Below are 17608 nucleotides of genomic sequence, written 5' to 3'. Positions count from 1 at the left end.
TGTAAATTAACAGAAGACAAGGAAAGCCTTTTATAAAAGCCACAGCCACAGCTCCAATTCATGGATCAGCTTCAGACTACACATTCATTCACATGGAATACATTTAGTGTTAGTTGCAGACCCTTTGGATGCAGAATTCACTTTGGAAGCTTAATGTAAATATATCTACAAATCAGTTATTAATCACCAGAGAACATTAATAACACAACTGACCGATGATGGACAGTCTCATGTCATCCCAATCACTTCTGTTATCCCCAAGCCAGTGTCCAGCTTGCTTGCCACTGCCCGGGAAGGTTGACCGGGAGATGACGATTCCACGTTTTCCTGTAGCTTCCTGTAGACCCCTGGACATTGACAAGTTTGATCATATAGATAACGCCTCCTGGTGCTGACGTTCTGGTATTCTATGGATTTCTACAGTCAAATGCTTGTCTCTATGTGTTTTGGAGACCTTGCAGTGGGGTTACAGGGATGACAAAAAGACTGCTGATTGCTTTCGACTAAAATTATTCAATCACTATATTCTTTAAGACATTACTACAACTTGTATATTCTATTATTTAATGGAAGGGGAACAGAACTCGTTTCGTCATAACTACGTCCCCATGTCATCCATATCATTAAATGAACTGTTAAAGAACCTAGGGTGAACCAGTTGCAACCTCCTACCCCCTCACCAGATTGTCGGAGTTAATGGTCCACTTTGGTTTATTGTTTGTGAATGTGGGTAACCCAGTTTGAAAATCACAACCGTTTTGGAACTGAGGACAGCTTCCTAGACATCCAGTGATTAAGGTGGACTTACTGTAAGGTGGACATAGTTTGGCTCCAACCGTACAGACTATGGACGTCGTAGTGTCTGTATTCGTCATTTTCTCCCTGCCGGGTCACCATACATAACGTCTTGTCCGAGATGCGCCCGTCTGCCTTATCGTTGTCATAGTTATAGGCAGCTCCTGACACAGGTACAAAGAAGGCGTAATGAAACACAATATTCAGGTTATATATCACGTGTAACGATGTACCATTCAAAGGTGGTTGATAATGAAAATTGTATTTTGCAACTCGTGTCCAATGCATATCTCTTTTATCGAACTAAATTGTATGGCTGGAAGGACACTGTTTAGAAATGTTTTACAATCACAAGGAAAAAACGGAAAACGTGTGGTGAAACATCGATTTGTAACAAACAATAAAAACAAGACATACGTTTACATCATTTCAGTTTGATATTACACGTTTGTATTTCATCGACATGTGGCGCTACTAAAGACACAGACTTGACACATTCTTCCGCGTACTTCTCTTTAGCACGATATTTTCACACAACTGTGGGTACAACTCGATGCTACCGAACTCTCACTAGAACCTCACGTGTAACATAAGGAGGGTCGTCATATTTGTTGTTGGTACACTTTAGACTCCAGTATGGCTGGTCCTTATCCGGCCAGTTGAAGGGCTTCTCTTCGTTTGTGCCAAAGTTAGCGGGTTCGTTCATGTCCTGTTATAGATAAGGATAGAATAGGGTGTAACGTGAAAGTGAGTAGAGTAGTACACTAAAGTAATTCCTGGTTGCGAGATGTCAACACAAGCCTTATGTGAAAACTCAACACTAGCGCTTCTAAGCTACGAAATATCCATAGTTTTCGTAATAAATGTGACAAAACCCCTGACCATTTGCTAAGTCGCCAAAAGTCAACAGCATAGCTTGATGAGGACCTATAGTTTTCCCGGAACCCCACGAGTTTGCGTCCATGTTCCAGACCAGACCTCCGCTGAATGCTAACCCGCTATGATACCCCAGATACATTCCATTGACTCCGAGCCGACTAGTTCTTGTACTTACTATCCACAGTCCATCAAAAGGCACCTCGTTGTAGTGTTTTACTATTAGCTCTTGCCACACACGGTTAGTCTCTGACTTGAAGAAGTCTGGAAACACGGTCTTGCCCTTTGGCCACACCTGTAGATAAATTTCATTTGAGCGTACTTATACACAGAGACTTGTAACACGAGCACCAAACTGACGAATCAATAAGATAGACAGTGTACTTCAAAATAGGAACCATATAGACGCATGTAATCATATCGGTGTCACCCAAGATTTGTCAATACTGTCTAGTAGGAACAAGTACAAAGATCAGGCCCATTAATGAATCTGTTGGAAATAGAACTATCATTCGTTAAGACCGGTCTTAATGAAGGACTTACATATCCAAGTACTGCTCCATCTGTATCCTGGCTCCCCGCTGGGATGGAGCTCGAGGAGTTAGGCCACATGATATTGCCCCGGACTGTCTTCATGCGCTCGTAAGGTTCGTAGCCAGTCACGTTGGAGATCAAAGCAGGGTCCTGGAACAATTTTATTTTCTGATTCGCTTAGATAATTTTCATTGGTATCATTATCCAAAATAGTAAATATAATGGCGTCACTGCGTTTGGTTGTTACCAGGGAGCATAACTCATGTATCTGAATACCGATGTGATAGTTTAGGTCAGTTGTTCCACTGTTTTGCTTGTTCGTATAGAAGTTCACGGCAACGTCGAGTGGTGAAAATGTGTAGATGACGTCCCACATTGTTAATGACATGAAACGGTTTTTATATGGTGATCGACTTGAAATAACATGTGACACTTTAATCACGAAACTATCGGCAATAATAGTCCGTTAATAATTTCAAAGCATACAATCAAATTCTCATTAAGGAAATATTTTTGTATTTTATCTGAGAATGCCCCACCAGAATTATGATGGCCTTCATGCCATCTCTCTGCAGTTCCTGGAAATATTCACCGAGACCGGGGAAGCTGACGTTGTCGACAGTGAAATCCTTCCTCTCGTCCATGTGGTCAATGTCAGCATACTGCACATCCTGGCAAACACAAAAAGACACATTCACACGGGCATAGAAAGGTATAGATGGGTACCAGAGTGACCACTCATTGTCTACTCAAGATGGGCCTTGCCTTGCCAGATATACGTCATCATATTAGGTAGACCTGTGAAGAATCTGCACAAAACATTAAATCAATTAAATGAAATCAGCCATAAACCATTCATTACTACTTCTCTATGGCAGTATACATGACATCCGCTCTTAACATCAGAAGACACAGTGACATTTAAGACAGGTCAGAATTATGAAATTCTGCTTCTTTTCAAAGCCATTGCTGGTACATTTATGAAAGCAACAGCACCCAGTAAATGAGCACAAGGTCACGTTTTTCCTGTATATCATCTCTGTGTAACATTTACACTTACGTGTGGAATACCAGCATCCCTAGTTCGTTGGACAGCATCCTTCATGCTCTGAATATGGTTGTATCCGTAGCGAGAAAGTTGGAATCCTAGCGCCCAGTACGGAGGAATGAAGGGTCGTCCTATAGCCTATACAGTAACACAGGAAGGCGAATGGACTCAAGCAATCTTTGGTATTGTTTTTTCCCTTAAAAATAATACTGGGAATAATTTTAAAAAAATGAAATATTTTGTTTTCATGTAATTGTTGGTACTGCATGATCCCTGATCACAAATGTAAAATTAATTGACTTTGGCAAAATGTTATTTGCCTAAAAGTGTTTTTGTTAAATTTAATTCATGTGGTTTTTGCAACAAAGGAGACTAGCACTTTTAACCAGGTATTTGCCATTTAAATGCTTTTGACTGGCTGTAAATTGGCTTTCAAAGTATAAGTTGCACCACATCCTATACAATTAACGTACTCGTGCCTGGTTTAAGTGTTTTTACGCATGGTATTGATTCATTGATAAGCAGACAAAAGTCAGTTCGGACATCTCTCTAAAATGTATTTTTCTGAACAGTTTACCGTTGTATATTGACTGGTGACCAGGTCTGGGGTGGGCCCAAGGAACACATAGAAGTCCAGGATTCCGCCAGTCGTGCGGTAGGTCAACATTGGCATGGGGGAAAAGGTGTAGTCTGGAACAACAACATTCATTATGGCCATCATCATTATACGGTTTCCATCTTAGACCACGAAGCCATTTGTTGTAAAGGAAGATGATAACAGTTTCAATCTGAAGACAACTGACTGTACGTACTTCTCATGAGTGCCACATCTAGTGAGTCAGACACACTGGTATAGTCCAAGTGGATAGTGTGCCCTCCCATGGCGATCACCAGGCGAGAGCGGACGCGCTCTCATGCTGCCACTCTCGAATATGGCATCAACAATACAAGCGATGAGGTCAAGAAAATATATTATGCGCAAATAACTGCGAACAGCCATCAGGGCTATGGCAGAATTAGCATTTGACAACATGCGTACACACTTCGTGATGGCAAATGCCTCGTCATCCTAGTCAATCAACAGCAATCAACCTTCTATATACTGGTGTGTACACTGACGTTTGATAATCATTGGCCTACTTTTACATTGCTTATTCAACAATTTCCTTTCAACATTGCATTGTGTCTGACCGGGACTGACAGTAATGTACAACAAATTGTGCAACTGGTCCAGGGATCTAGATGTGCTATATATCTACATACCTTGTGCATTGCTGTTGAGGAGGAGAACGCCATGGGCGTTACCGTCGTCCTCCACACACATGTAGTAGGGGTGGACGCCGTAGTGGTTGTTGTAAGTCTGGATCAAAAGTAGTGTGATGTCATCAGTGATAGCTGGCAAGATCACCCATACATTTATTCAACTTAAACGAACGTCACAGAACGGCAACATATAACATAATTCATTTTCTAAACATTTGTAAAATATTACAAGAAATAGGCTACAACGTAGTTGACACCATCATGGATGCGATACACCGATGCGAGAAGCTTATAATAATAAATATCTTGACATCAATCCGATGCAGTTCTATCTGGTTGAAAGCACTTCTTTCAGCCCTTCTGATAAATTGGTTCGTTTTATTACTTACTTATTTCAAGAAAGGCTTTTTCACGTTAAAGAAGTTATCACCTCATGTCGTTCCTTCTCCATAGCAAGAAAATATAAGCCAAAACATTAAACTGAGTTGTCCCACTATCATGCATTCCAGTATTCATACTATAAAGTGTCTAATCTGGTTTCTAACATGTCAGCTGAACAATCTGTGATTGATGTAAAGCCTGTTTCCAAAGTTGCCTTATGGTCAGAAAAACACACATCTAACATGTCATTTGGTGGCCATGTCCCTTCAACCTTTCAGACCAAAATCAAGACTGAACCAATAATCGAAAAAACAAAGAAAAAAGTAGCATGTTCGTGCTTTATAACTGGTCCAAACAGTGACAGTGTTAAGTTATAAAGAAAGAAGTGTAATATTGGGTTTGTCCTACACTCAGCTTTGACAGTGGCCGTAAGACAAGATTGAAAAGAACGACAAGACAACTAGATAAGCGTAACAAGAACGCATGAAGTGGAAGTGTTACAATGAGTCCCTACCCCCCAGGCGTTCACGGTGGGCTGGTCCCTGGAGAACATGGGCCAAGTCTTGTACCAACTGTTGTGTCTGAAGGAAGCATGCAGGTTCTCCCCAAAGCCGTACGCGTTTGGAGAAGGGAGGCGGGTGGAGATCTGGAGGAACTGGTCGTCAAACGTCAAACCTCCAACACCAGTGTCCCAACTGTTGATGCAGACATAAACTACACTGTACATTTGATTTTTGTTTCACATCCGCGTCTTTGAGGTTTATTACTATTTGAGTGCTGACCACGTTGATGAGAAGAATTAAGACTCATCTGGGTGTGATATTTTGCTTTGTCATGATTTTTGGAAGAAATGTCAGTTCACAGAAGAAGGCTATAAATAGTTTATCCACACTCCTTTCATTTCAAATGTTTATCTCTCAAAGGCTTATTTTACAAACATTAAGTACACGTGAGTTTCCCGAATGAAAGAGGTGCCACGGGACACTGGTTTACGCCCTCTGTGACAAGGTGTTGATGTAGAGGGTTACGTAGAGAACAATCAAAACAATCAAAATAGTTAAGGAACAGACTATATCAAGCAAATTCCAGATGAGAAAGTGTACCAGTGACCCACAGACACACGCCCACCTTTAGGCGATACTCTACTTACATAACCATGCCAGTACTTTTCCTCACAATCTGGAAACTGAATGTGTGGTTATTGGTTATAATCATATCGTAGGTTGGGTTATCGCCCTTGGTGTCAGACAGGGTCATGTTGAGAGGAACCGTGAAACGCTGTTCGACTGGATCATTGAACTGAAAGAAGACAACAAGTTACATATATGCCGACAATGCCTTATCTCATGTGTATGAATATACACGGCGCTGAGATGAGAGTGGGTGAGTGGTATACTGTAGACTTTACGGGGTGGGAGTAAGGTGGGGTGGGAGTAAGGTGGGGTGGTTCCTGAGGTGAAATAATGACATGGTCTGGGGTATTGCTGAAAAGAACTGTTTAAATGTGAAAGGGGGATATCGTTTATCTACCATGTCCAATCACATCGTAGCTTTTACAAACTAAAGTTTAACTTTTTCTAAAATCAACCCCAAAAGATATTGTACAACGTGCAAGAGTTAAACTATTCTTAACCCGAGATAGTTTTTCAAAAACAATAGTCTATATAAAGAGACCTCTCTTTCTGAAGATAAGCGTGAAATAGAAACACGTGACCTACCGTGAATCTAAGGACATCATTTCCTCTCATTTCCACATTGAACGTAATATTCTGGACATCATTACCAAACGGTCCGGCTCCCAGTCTGGTGAGAGGAACCCGGAAACCCAGTGTCGTCTGCTCAACTGGTCCAGAGACCGAATACCCATAATTCTCTTGCCGGAAATAGCATGCTGGGATAGGAGCATTTGTAGAATTGTCAAAGACACAGTTTCGTTTCTCGCATTCTTCTTTAGTGACGCTGATTTTCCAACTCAAGGCCTCGGGATAGCAATCGATTCGTGTGAAATGATCACTTGTTTCTTGACTGTGGGTAAAGGACAAACCAACTTTATGAAATTTGCAGAGTTTTGTTTGATGGTTTCGAAAACACACACGGAAGCTGGAAAATACCTAAATGTGGCATGAAAAACGGTATGAAGAAATTAATTTCAAAACCCACCCCCAGCGACTGTAGTGAAATTATCATAGTTTTACGAAACTTTAAGGCACGTCAACATATGACTGATACACTTCCTTTATTTTCACGAATCGTCCCTACATTTTCTCTCCCAAGAAATAGGCTACTGGCCATTGTGTGACACATGACATCGTCTCCAAGCTGCGTACCTCGATGCTCATGTTGTTGATCACAGGACTATCTGGTCCAGACTCAACTATATGTATATACCTGAAATATTCCTGCGTGCGGTGTTACATGGCAGCATTATGATTCTATACGCTACTACGCGTTCCCACTCTGTTCTTTTTGACTCAGAGAAAGAGATCAATTATCCTTAAAATAGTGCAGCTTAATTTATACTCACGTCCAGGCGATCTGGAACGGTTTATTCACTGGTAAGTGATCCGAGATCCTGAGAATCTGAAACAAACCAGTGTCATGGGACATTAATCGATGCGTGTACAAGTATGTTTGAGGACAACTTTGCGTTACCCATTTGAAGAACACCTGTATCGGCACCAAATGTGAAGTTGATGACAGTATCCCTCAAAGCTATGTCTGTGAAGCTGAGGTCCCACTTTAAGATAGTATTAAACCGTTTGTACCTGAATGACAGGCACATTTTTACTTCACGTAACCTATATACTTATGTCCTAAATGTGTACAATCAAATCCCGATGCCTTTATATAACTACCTTTTTAACTGCATCGTCCTTACCTCACATCTGTACCAACGTCACTTTTACTTCACTTAACCTAGTAATGTATTTATGTCCTTAACATGTATCATCAAAGCCTGATTCCTTTATTTTATTACCTTTTTAACTGCATCAAATGTAAAGTTGAGGTCTCTGCTCTCTGATATTAGTCTCACGTGGTTGACGTCGATATTCACACCAAGGACAAAGATGTCGTCTATGTAGAGGTCATTGACCTCCGAGGCCGAATTGTGTTCAATAGTCAGGTCCAGTACGTTCTGTTAACATCAAAAGTCATTATTGATGTCTGGAAGCAGGTAACAGAACCTAGATTGTGAGTTTAAGATGTCCCACTCAGTTAGCAGGCTGGCATTATTCAATACGTCTCTCACACTACATTAAGTGATACTTTTGTAGACCAAGTCGTCTTACAAATATTTCGTTTCACTGTGAAATGAAGTAGAGAAAACAAAACAGGATGGGAGATACAACATAAAGAGGAGAAATGCAAGGAAAGGGTGCCGTAGAAATAAATGGAATAAGCACTACACAGGATCTGAAACACACATGCTGTCCATGTCTCTCGTACTTACATTTTCGGTGGTAAAGGTTGAACTGTAATAATTTCCATTCTCATAGGTGTCTGCAACAGGAGTGGAATCAGGTTGTTAATATAAATCCAGGAAAAGAAACATAGCAATATGGAGTCATAAACGACAGCGCTTTTTCCGAAGAATCTGTTTTATGTCATACCATATGCGTTTCAAGTTTCCTCTATTTTCGCTTTTACGTCGAATAGAATATGTATATTCGAGACATATGACGTTCTAGCATTGACGTTGTTCCATGTACATAATCATGCCTTAGCTTCGCTACCACGTATATCTGAGACGGGAATTGCACAATCCCAATATGTAAAATGAATACAATATGGAAAAACTAACGCAGTAAGTAAACACCTAACGCAATAATGTAAAAACAAGTTTTCCGTCAATTTGTAAACGATAAATACAGCTTTATTGTTGTCTTGATGACTGAGTAACTTTCAGTAACTTTGCCATATTGTATTGTAAGTAAATAAGCTATTGCAATATTTCTCTCAAACTTCACGTGAAACTAATAGCTGGTCTTATGGGTCATTTAACATCAAAGTTAAGTCGATAACTGTGTAATATACATGTATAAAGATACTTGATATCATAAGCTATATACGAAAGTATAACACAATTTCAGTACATCCCAAACATAACAGTATTCTCATGTATTATGATGTCTTGACGTATTATCGTGTCTTTATAGATTATGGGTACGTACCGATAGATTCTCCGTCATCCCAGTACAGCCAACCTTTAGCTGTATTAACAGGAGATAGAGGAACCAGCACCGTGAATGGATTCTTGCGACTTGAATGTGGAGAAAACACAGTAGAAATGTAAACACATATTATTCCCACTGTGAAGTATATAGATCCCAAAGAATCTAATTTAGGTTGAAGAATTACATTGTTGAACTCATGTCATCGTACCAATTTTGCCTGAGGAGTATTTCGTCCAGCATATTACAGGAATACCGCTCTGTGGCCAGTTACAACACACAAAGACATACAACATGTCATCGGCTACAGGCATCGGTCTATCACAGAAGTACGTGGCAGTCATTCTTAGATCAAAAGCAAAGGAGACAGTTTTCCTAATCCAGATAGTCATTGTGTTTACATGCAGCTAAGCAAGCACAACGGCCAGTCGTATGTAAGCATATGTAGAATAAAGAACTGAAATTATTGAAACTGCTATGAGATAATGTTATCAGTTATCTCATTTCACCTGAAGTGTGTATTGTTGGCTGCTTCCTGAGTAACAATTATATGTCCGCCCCGAAGATGAAGCTGTGCTGGTGTGTCCAGCTTGACCGGGACGTCCAGGTACACCTGTCCAGTCTTAGTTACCTCTTCTTTCTGAGAAAAACACATAACCACTGGTCAACGCTCAGTAAATAGACAGTCAAAATGGTCAGTGATCTGTACAGAGTCTAACACGTGTCTGTTGCTTGCCATGATAAAGATAGATACGGAAAAAAAATGAATGCGAGAGAGCGAGTATGAAATAGCAGGGTTCTTATTCTGTGCTCCTCACTACTATATATAAATTACCACATTTAACACATACACAATAAATAGATTTGACTTTTCGTGACAAAAGCTGGTGAGTAGATTGTGGCTGAAGAGAGTGAACTTAGCGCTGAGCACTTCGTGAAAGTTATGTATATTTTCACACACAGAGATGAACATAGCCAAATTTACCTAAGAATAAAATTATGACCCTTTGTCAGAAATAGAGATTTACCATGCTATATGTTCATCATAGGCACTAACAATAAATATATGTACGTCTATAAAATTTCAATGGAGTTTCCTTTGGCAGATGCAGATACTCACCGTGTAATAATTGTACCATCTTCCGTCGGGGATATACATTCTCAGAAGCTTTTGTTTCTGAATTATACAAAAAAGCCCCACTGAATCAAGTTTCATATTCATGTTATCGTCAATAGTTTCTTGGAACAAAGCGTATGAGACATGGCATGACCGTTATAGCACGGCAAGTCATTTGGTAAGTCATGTAAAGGAATTGGTCACCAGTACCGCGTTTCTGGTCATGGCGTGGACGACAAACGCTTCTGTATAGAACTGCAGTCATTGTAAACTATGACGGAATTACTTACCTCGTACAGAATGGGCGATATGAGAAGCCCGCCGCCCCACAAAAACTGTTCATGGTTGTTGTAAGTATTCTTGTCCTTTGGAAATCTGAAACAAGACGTCGCCATGGACATGTAGTTCCCAACAAAAAGTTGCAATTCGTCTCATTTCCTATTTCAGCTTTATTTCAGCACAATATTCTCATCTGTGATGGTGGTGGGGTGTGTGCGTGCGCATTTATCCACAAATCATGATCATGTTTATCATAGAAGAGGATCGTTTCAGGTTACAAGTCGAGCTTGCCTTAAATACGCCAGTAAATAGGAACTTTAACCATAAACTATAGTTACTATGACATCTGATATTATAGCTGTCGGATCTACGTTTGTAAACATGAACATTAGAGAGTGCGTATAGCTGAATACTCGGATCAACTTACACGTGGACCAGCGCCCTGATGACTGTCTCTCCTTTAGTGTGGGCGAAGTAGAATAACGAGTACAGGTATGGCAAGAGTCTGTAGCGGGTGTTCATTGCTTCCCTCGACATACGGACAATGTCATCGTCAAATGCACCCGGATCTTGATTCTTAAGCAAACATATAACACTGACAAAAATGACAACACTCATCATCGTAAAAAGTTAACAAAGTTCTCGTAGATATTAAAGTAGTTTTAATGTCGTGTCGTTGGTATGTCTGAAAATGATTAATTTTACAAGCTTACTGGAAAATAATGACACATGAAAAGAAAGGTTTCATTGGGGACAAATGATCTTCAAACTGACAGAAAAGAGTTTTGGATTTATTGCATTTATGACGCTACCTACGTACAAAAACGTATTACAAGTAAACATCTGTGCAACCTACGATATAGCCAAGACCATTGTGGTTGCGACTGAATGTATAGAACGCCCCAAGCTGCATCCAACGACCACACAGCTCTGCCGTAGTGTTGTCAAAGAAGCCACAGATATCAGCTCCGATCTAAAAATAAAAAAAAACCCATCAGTGTGTATGTATTGTGTGATGTCAGTGTAAACTCGTTCTTCTTGTTATATCTCTTTGGGTATGTGTACGAACCAGTTCTAAACTGACGTTAGTATCGTTAGTCAGTTATGTGAATATTGTTTAATGTATTGATAAATCGGAGAAGTGCATATCTGTATTACTTACGTAGGGTATTCCAAACAAATTAAACTCCAGAATACCTGAAAAGACAGTGTGTTTAAAAAGGTAAATAGAGCTATTTGTATTTCTTACTTTTTGTCGAAAGTGTCATTTATTTTTGTAAGTAGTTGTAAATTAACAGAAGACAAGGAAAGCCTTTTATAAAAGCCACAGCCACAGCTCCAATTCATGGATCAGCTTCAGACTACACATCCATTCACATGGAATACATTTAGTGTTAGTTGCAGACCCTTTGGATGCAGAATTCACTTTGGAAGCTTAATGTAAATATATCTACAAATCAGTTATTAATCACCAGAGAACATTAATAACACAACTGACCGATGATGGACAGTCTCATGTCATCCCAATCACTCCTGTTATCCCCGAGCCAGTGTCCAGCTTGCTTGCCACTGCCCGGGAAGGTTGACCGGGAGATGACGATTCCACGTTTTCCTGTAGCTTCCTGTAGACCCCTGGACATTGATAAGTTTGACCATATAGATAAGGCGTCCTAGTGCTTTTATCTGAGTTTAACGTTCTGGTTTTCTATGGAGGCTACCATTTCAACAATCAAGTGCTTGTCTCGATGTGTTTTGGAGATCTTGCAGCAGGGTTACAGGGATGACAGCAAGATTGCTGATACGGCTTTCGACTACAGTCATTCTCTGACTCTTATTCTTTGAGACATTATTACATGCTGTACATTCTATTATTTAATGGAAGGGGAACACAACTCTTCGTCACACCTACGTTCCAGTGCCATCCTCCTCATTCAGTGAACTGTTATGGAACCTATGGTCATTCAGCCTACAACCCGGTTATCAGATGGTCCAGTTTGTTTGATTGTTTGTGAATGTGGGACGGTAGCCCCGAACGATTCAGTAAGAAAATCATAAACGTTTTGGAACTAAGGAGAGCTTCCTAAATATCCATTGATTACGGTGGACTTACTGTAAGGTGGACATAGTTTGGCTCCAGCCGTACAGACTATGGACGTCGTAGTGTCTGTATTCGTCATTTTCTCCCTGTCGGGCCACCATACATAAAGTCTTGTCCGAGATGCGCCCGTCTGCCTTATCGTTGTCATAGTTATAGGCAGCTCCTGACACAGGTACAAAGTAGGCGTAATGAAACACAATATCCAGGCTATATATCACGTGTGACGATGTACCATTCAAAGGTGGTTGAATTTTTTGTGCAAATCGTTTCAGCTGTTTTACTTTATTTCAAAATAAATTACATGGCTGGTGGGGACTCTTATCAACTGTTACATAATCACAAGGAAAAAAGGGCAACGTGAAGTGAAACATAGATATGCACCAAGTTTACTTCATTTCGGCATAATGGGCAGTGGGTAGCTTGGTGGTTAAAGCGTTGCTCGTCACGCCGAAGACCCGGGTTCGATTGCTCACATGGATACAATGTGTGAAGCCCATTTCTGGTGTCCCCCACCGTTATATTGCTGGACTATTGCTAAAAGCGGCGTAAAACTAAACTCACACACTCATTATTTCAGCTTAATATTACATGTTTTGTATGCTATAGAAATGAAACACCGCTGAAGACACAGCCTTGACACAACCTTACGTATCTTTAGCATGATACTTTCACACGTGTGTGGATACAACTTGATGCCACCGAATACCCAACAGAATCTCACGTGTAACATAAGGAGGGTCGTCATATTTGTTGTTGGTACACTTCAGACTCCAATACGGTTGATCCTTCTCCGGCCAGTTGAAGGGCTTCTCCTCGTTTGTGCCAAAGTTAGCGGGTTCGTTCATGTCCTGTCACCAAAGAGGGCAGAATGGGTTGTAACCGGTAACATGAAAGTGTGTACACTAAAGCAATACCGAGTTGGTTAAGTTTCACTGCAAACTTCATATTGCCTCACAGAGTCTGAATCACATTATTTTCCCTCTACCAAGCCCTCTCTGCAATGCTAAAACCTTAAATTAAACAAGTCTAGGTTTCCTCAGGTCTCCCTGAGGCTACTTTTTAATTTCTATGGGCTTGTTTGCTACTATAAAAACACTCAGACAGATTATACTGACGCCAAGCCGACCAGTGCTTCTACTTACTATCCACAGTCCATCAAATGGCACCTCGTTGTAGTGCTTTACTATCAGCTCTCTCCACACTCGGTTAGTCTGTGACTTGAAGAAGTCTGGAAACACGGTCTTGCCCTGCGGCCACACCTGTGAATGAATACAGTTAAGCGGGCGTCTACAGAAGGACTTGAAATAGGAGAAGCAAACTGACGAACAGATGGACTGTTTACTTCAAAATAGGAACCTTATATAGTCCGTTTGGCTCAAAAGCGGACCAATGAATTGCAATGTAACTCGAAAACGAATAAGCATAACATACTCAATGAAACGCTGATCACAATGAAAACATCATACCAGTTCTGTGAGGTGTTTGCAGAATTTTTTCCTAATAATAAAAAAAGTTCTTTAACAAACTATCATTAAAATATTGACACAGTTCAGTGTCTATTACGAGGGAGGAGTTCAGAGAAAGGCACAGCCAGGTGTTCGAGAAGCACGTGCACAAATGCCGAGAAAGATATATGTTCATTAACCTGTGCTAAACACAGGAAGGATATTCTGCCAATACCTCACAGAGTTGGTAAGATGTTCTGAGTATGATCATTGAATATGCTATGTTTATTAGTTTTCAATCTAGACAGTGACTCTAGGACAAACAGTGAAGGACTCACGTATCCAAGTACCGCTCCATCAGTATCCTGACTCCCCGTTGGGATGGAGCTCGAGGAGTTAGGCCACATGATATTGCCCCGGATTGCCTTCATGCGCTCGTAAGGTTCGTAGCCAGTCACGTTGGAAATCAAAGCAGGGTCCTGGAACAATTTATTTTCTGATTAGCTAATTTTCATTATTATTATCCAAAATAGTAAATATAAGGGTATCAACATGTTTGGTTGTTATCACATCATAACTCATGTATCTGAATACTGGTGTGATAGTTCAGGTCAATTGTTCCTCTGTTTTGCTACTTTCTAGAGACGTTCACCACAACATGGCGTAGTAAAAAGTGAAGATGACGTCCCACGTTGTTAATGACATCAAACGCTTTTAATATGCTGATCGACTTGAAATAACATGTGACACTTTAATCACGAAACTATAGGCAATAATAGTCCGTTAACAACTTCAAAGCATACCATCAAGTTCTCATTAAGGAAATATTATGTATTTTATCTGAGAATGCCTCACCAGAATTATGATGGCCTTCATGCCATCTCTCTGCAGTTCCTGGAAATATACACCGAGACCGGGGAAGTTGACGTTGTCGACAGTGAAATCCTTCCTCTCGTCCATGTGGTCAATGTCAGCATACTGCACATCCTGGCAAACACAAAACACACATTCACACGGGTATAGAAAGTAATAGATGGGTGAATGTGATCATTCATTCTCCACTCACGATGAGCCTTGCCTTGCCACATATACGTCATCATATTAGGTCATCATATCTGAAAGATCTGCAAGTATAATTAAATCAGTTAAATGAAAGCAGCCCTGAACCATTCATTACCTGTGGTAATAACACGATATCTTTACTTAACATCAAATGACAATTTAACAAGATTTTGAAATTCGGCTTCTTTTCAGATCCATTGCTAGTAACACTTACATGTGGAATGCCAGCATCCCTAGTTCGTTGGACAGCATCCTTCATGCTCTGAATGTGGTTGTATCCGTAGCGAGAAAGTTGGAACCCTAGCGCCCAGTACGGAGGAATGAAGGGCCGTCCTATAGCCTATACAGTAACAGGAAGGTGAATGAACACAAGGTATGGTTTTGTTTCTTTCTCTTAAAAATAATGCTTAAAATAATTTACAAAAATAAAACGAATATTTTTTTACATCTGATTGTTGGCACTACATGGTCCATGATCAAAAATAAAAATGAACTGAATGTGGCAAACTATTACGTGTCTAAGATTGTTCCTGTCAAATATCATTTATATGTCTTTGTGAAAAAATAAGGTCAGTACTGAGAGTCAGGCATTTGTCGTTTAAATATTTAGGCTTGACAGGCTTAAAATTAGCTGTATGTCAGTTTTGAGTCAGATTTTCAAAGTATTAGCTGTATCAGATCCCACACAATTAACTTCCTCTTGCCTGTTTTTCTTTTTTGACAAAATATGACGCATGGCATTGATTCATTGATAGACTTGAACAAGACTAAAGAGAGTTCGGATATCTCTCTAAAAGTTATTGTTTTGATGAGTATACCGTTGTATATTGACTGGTGACCAGGTCTGGGGTGGGCCCAAGGAACACATAGAAGTCCAGGATTCCGCCAGTCGTACGGTAGGTCAACATTGGCATGGGGGAGAAGGTGTAGTCTGGAACAACAACATTCATTATTGATGGCCATCATCAGTTTTCCAGTCTTGTCCACTGGTCCATTTGTTGTAAATATTTTTTCGGAAGGTTATAACAGATTCTACATGAAGAGAACTTATTAGATTTGCCGGAGTTTGACATCTTTGGAGTCAGACACACTGGTATAGTCCAAGCAGATATTGTATCACCCCGCGAGGAATAGAGGATCACCCGGGTGAGAACGGATGGACATGCCCTCATGGTGACATTCACGAATATGGCATCAACAATACAAGCGATATAGGCAAGAACACATATTATGAACAAATAAGGTCGAGCTGCGATCAGGGCTACCGGAAATGAAGACTTCGTGAGTGTACATACCTCGTCATCATCGTTTAGTGAGGAGTGAGTTTAGTTTAACGCACTCAGCAATATGGTGGCTTTCTGTAATTATCGACATACCTTGTGCATTGCTGTTGAGGAGGAGAACACCATGAGAGTTACCGTCTTCTTCCACACACATGTAGTAGGGGTGGACGCCGTAGTGGTTGTTGTAAGTCTGGATCAAAAGTAGTGTGATGTCATCAGCAATAGCTGGCAAGATCACCCATACATTTAATCAAATCAAACGAACGTCACAGAACAGCAACATATAACATAATTCATTTTCTAAACATTTGTAAAATATTACAAGAAATAGGCTACAATGTAGTTGACACCATCATGGATGCGCTACACCAATACGATAAGCTTGTAATACTAAATTTCTTGACATCAGTGCGATGCTATTGAGTACGACTAAAAAAACATCTGATTAACGTGGATGAATATCACGTCTTTGAACACTTCTGATAAATGAGTTCATTTTGTTACTTACTTATTTCAAGAAAGACTTTTTTATGTTAAAGAATTTATCACCTCATGTGCTTCCTACTCCATAGCAAGAAGATGTAAGTCAAAACATTCAGCTGCGTTGTCCCACTATCTTGCATTCCAGTGTTCACAGTACAAACTGTTCAACCTGGTTTCTAACATGTCAACAGAACAAGCTGTGATTGATGTAAAGCCTGTTTCCAAAGTTTCCTTATGGTCAGAAAAAGACCCAGCCACATTTAATAATGTTGTTTCGTTGCCATGTCCCTTCAACCTTTCAGAAGAAAATTAACACAGAAACAGAGAAAACAAGTACCGCGTTCTTGCTTTATAACTGGTCCAAACAGTGACGCTTTTAAGATATAAATAAATAAGTGTAGTATTGGGTCTGCCCTACACTCAACTTTGACAGTAGTCGTAAGACAAAATTGAAAAGAACGACAAGACAGCTAGATAAGTGTCACAAGAACCTATGAATTAGAAGTGTTGCATTGAGTCCCTACCCCCCAGGCGTTCACGGTAGGCTGGTCCCTGGAGAACATGGGCCAAGTCTTGTACCAGCTGTTGTGTCTGAAGGATGCATGCAGGTTCTCCCCTAAGCCGTACACGTTTGGAGAAGGGAGGCGGGTGGAGATCTGGAGGAACTGGTCGTCAAACGTCAAACCTCCAACACCAGTGTCCCAACTGTTGATGTAGACATAAACTACACTGTACATTCGATTCTTGTTTCACATCTGCGTCTCTGAGGTTT

The 17608-nt window shown here is 40.3% G+C and overlaps 1 protein-coding gene across 1 annotated transcript in view; it reads right to left on the bottom strand.

Annotated features, from left to right (window-relative positions):
• The window catches only part of LOC137291447 (maltase-glucoamylase-like), a 73213-nt gene that overhangs the window by 33796 nt on the left and 21809 nt on the right, over positions 1 to 17608 (bottom strand). The window contains exons 25-56 of the mRNA XM_067822795.1: positions 17361 to 17541; positions 16447 to 16543; positions 15889 to 16001; positions 15285 to 15410; positions 14864 to 14995; positions 14347 to 14487; positions 13706 to 13822; positions 13285 to 13411; positions 12576 to 12726; positions 11964 to 12097; positions 11628 to 11662; positions 11322 to 11438; positions 10893 to 11041; positions 10477 to 10561; positions 10186 to 10246; positions 9579 to 9705; positions 9070 to 9158; positions 8349 to 8398; positions 7875 to 8033; positions 7422 to 7477; positions 6616 to 6922; positions 6048 to 6196; positions 5412 to 5592; positions 4517 to 4613; positions 3831 to 3943; positions 3266 to 3391; positions 2745 to 2876; positions 2215 to 2355; positions 1850 to 1966; positions 1378 to 1504; positions 809 to 959; positions 214 to 347 (exon numbers count right to left, since the gene is read on the bottom strand). Of these exons, the coding sequence (XP_067678896.1) occupies positions 214 to 347; positions 809 to 959; positions 1378 to 1504; positions 1850 to 1966; positions 2215 to 2355; positions 2745 to 2876; positions 3266 to 3391; positions 3831 to 3943; positions 4517 to 4613; positions 5412 to 5592; positions 6048 to 6196; positions 6616 to 6922; positions 7422 to 7477; positions 7875 to 8033; positions 8349 to 8398; positions 9070 to 9158; positions 9579 to 9705; positions 10186 to 10246; positions 10477 to 10561; positions 10893 to 11041; positions 11322 to 11438; positions 11628 to 11662; positions 11964 to 12097; positions 12576 to 12726; positions 13285 to 13411; positions 13706 to 13822; positions 14347 to 14487; positions 14864 to 14995; positions 15285 to 15410; positions 15889 to 16001; positions 16447 to 16543; positions 17361 to 17541 (4022 nt within the window). The remainder of the gene's footprint in view (positions 1 to 213; positions 348 to 808; positions 960 to 1377; positions 1505 to 1849; positions 1967 to 2214; positions 2356 to 2744; positions 2877 to 3265; positions 3392 to 3830; positions 3944 to 4516; positions 4614 to 5411; positions 5593 to 6047; positions 6197 to 6615; positions 6923 to 7421; positions 7478 to 7874; positions 8034 to 8348; positions 8399 to 9069; positions 9159 to 9578; positions 9706 to 10185; positions 10247 to 10476; positions 10562 to 10892; positions 11042 to 11321; positions 11439 to 11627; positions 11663 to 11963; positions 12098 to 12575; positions 12727 to 13284; positions 13412 to 13705; positions 13823 to 14346; positions 14488 to 14863; positions 14996 to 15284; positions 15411 to 15888; positions 16002 to 16446; positions 16544 to 17360; positions 17542 to 17608) is intronic.

This window comes from Haliotis asinina, chromosome 7, assembly GCF_037392515.1.
Source record: "Haliotis asinina isolate JCU_RB_2024 chromosome 7, JCU_Hal_asi_v2, whole genome shotgun sequence".
NCBI lineage: Eukaryota > Metazoa > Mollusca > Gastropoda > Lepetellida > Haliotidae > Haliotis > Haliotis asinina.
Note: the sequence above shows the minus strand (reverse complement) of the source record. Positions and strands in the feature narration are given on the sequence as shown.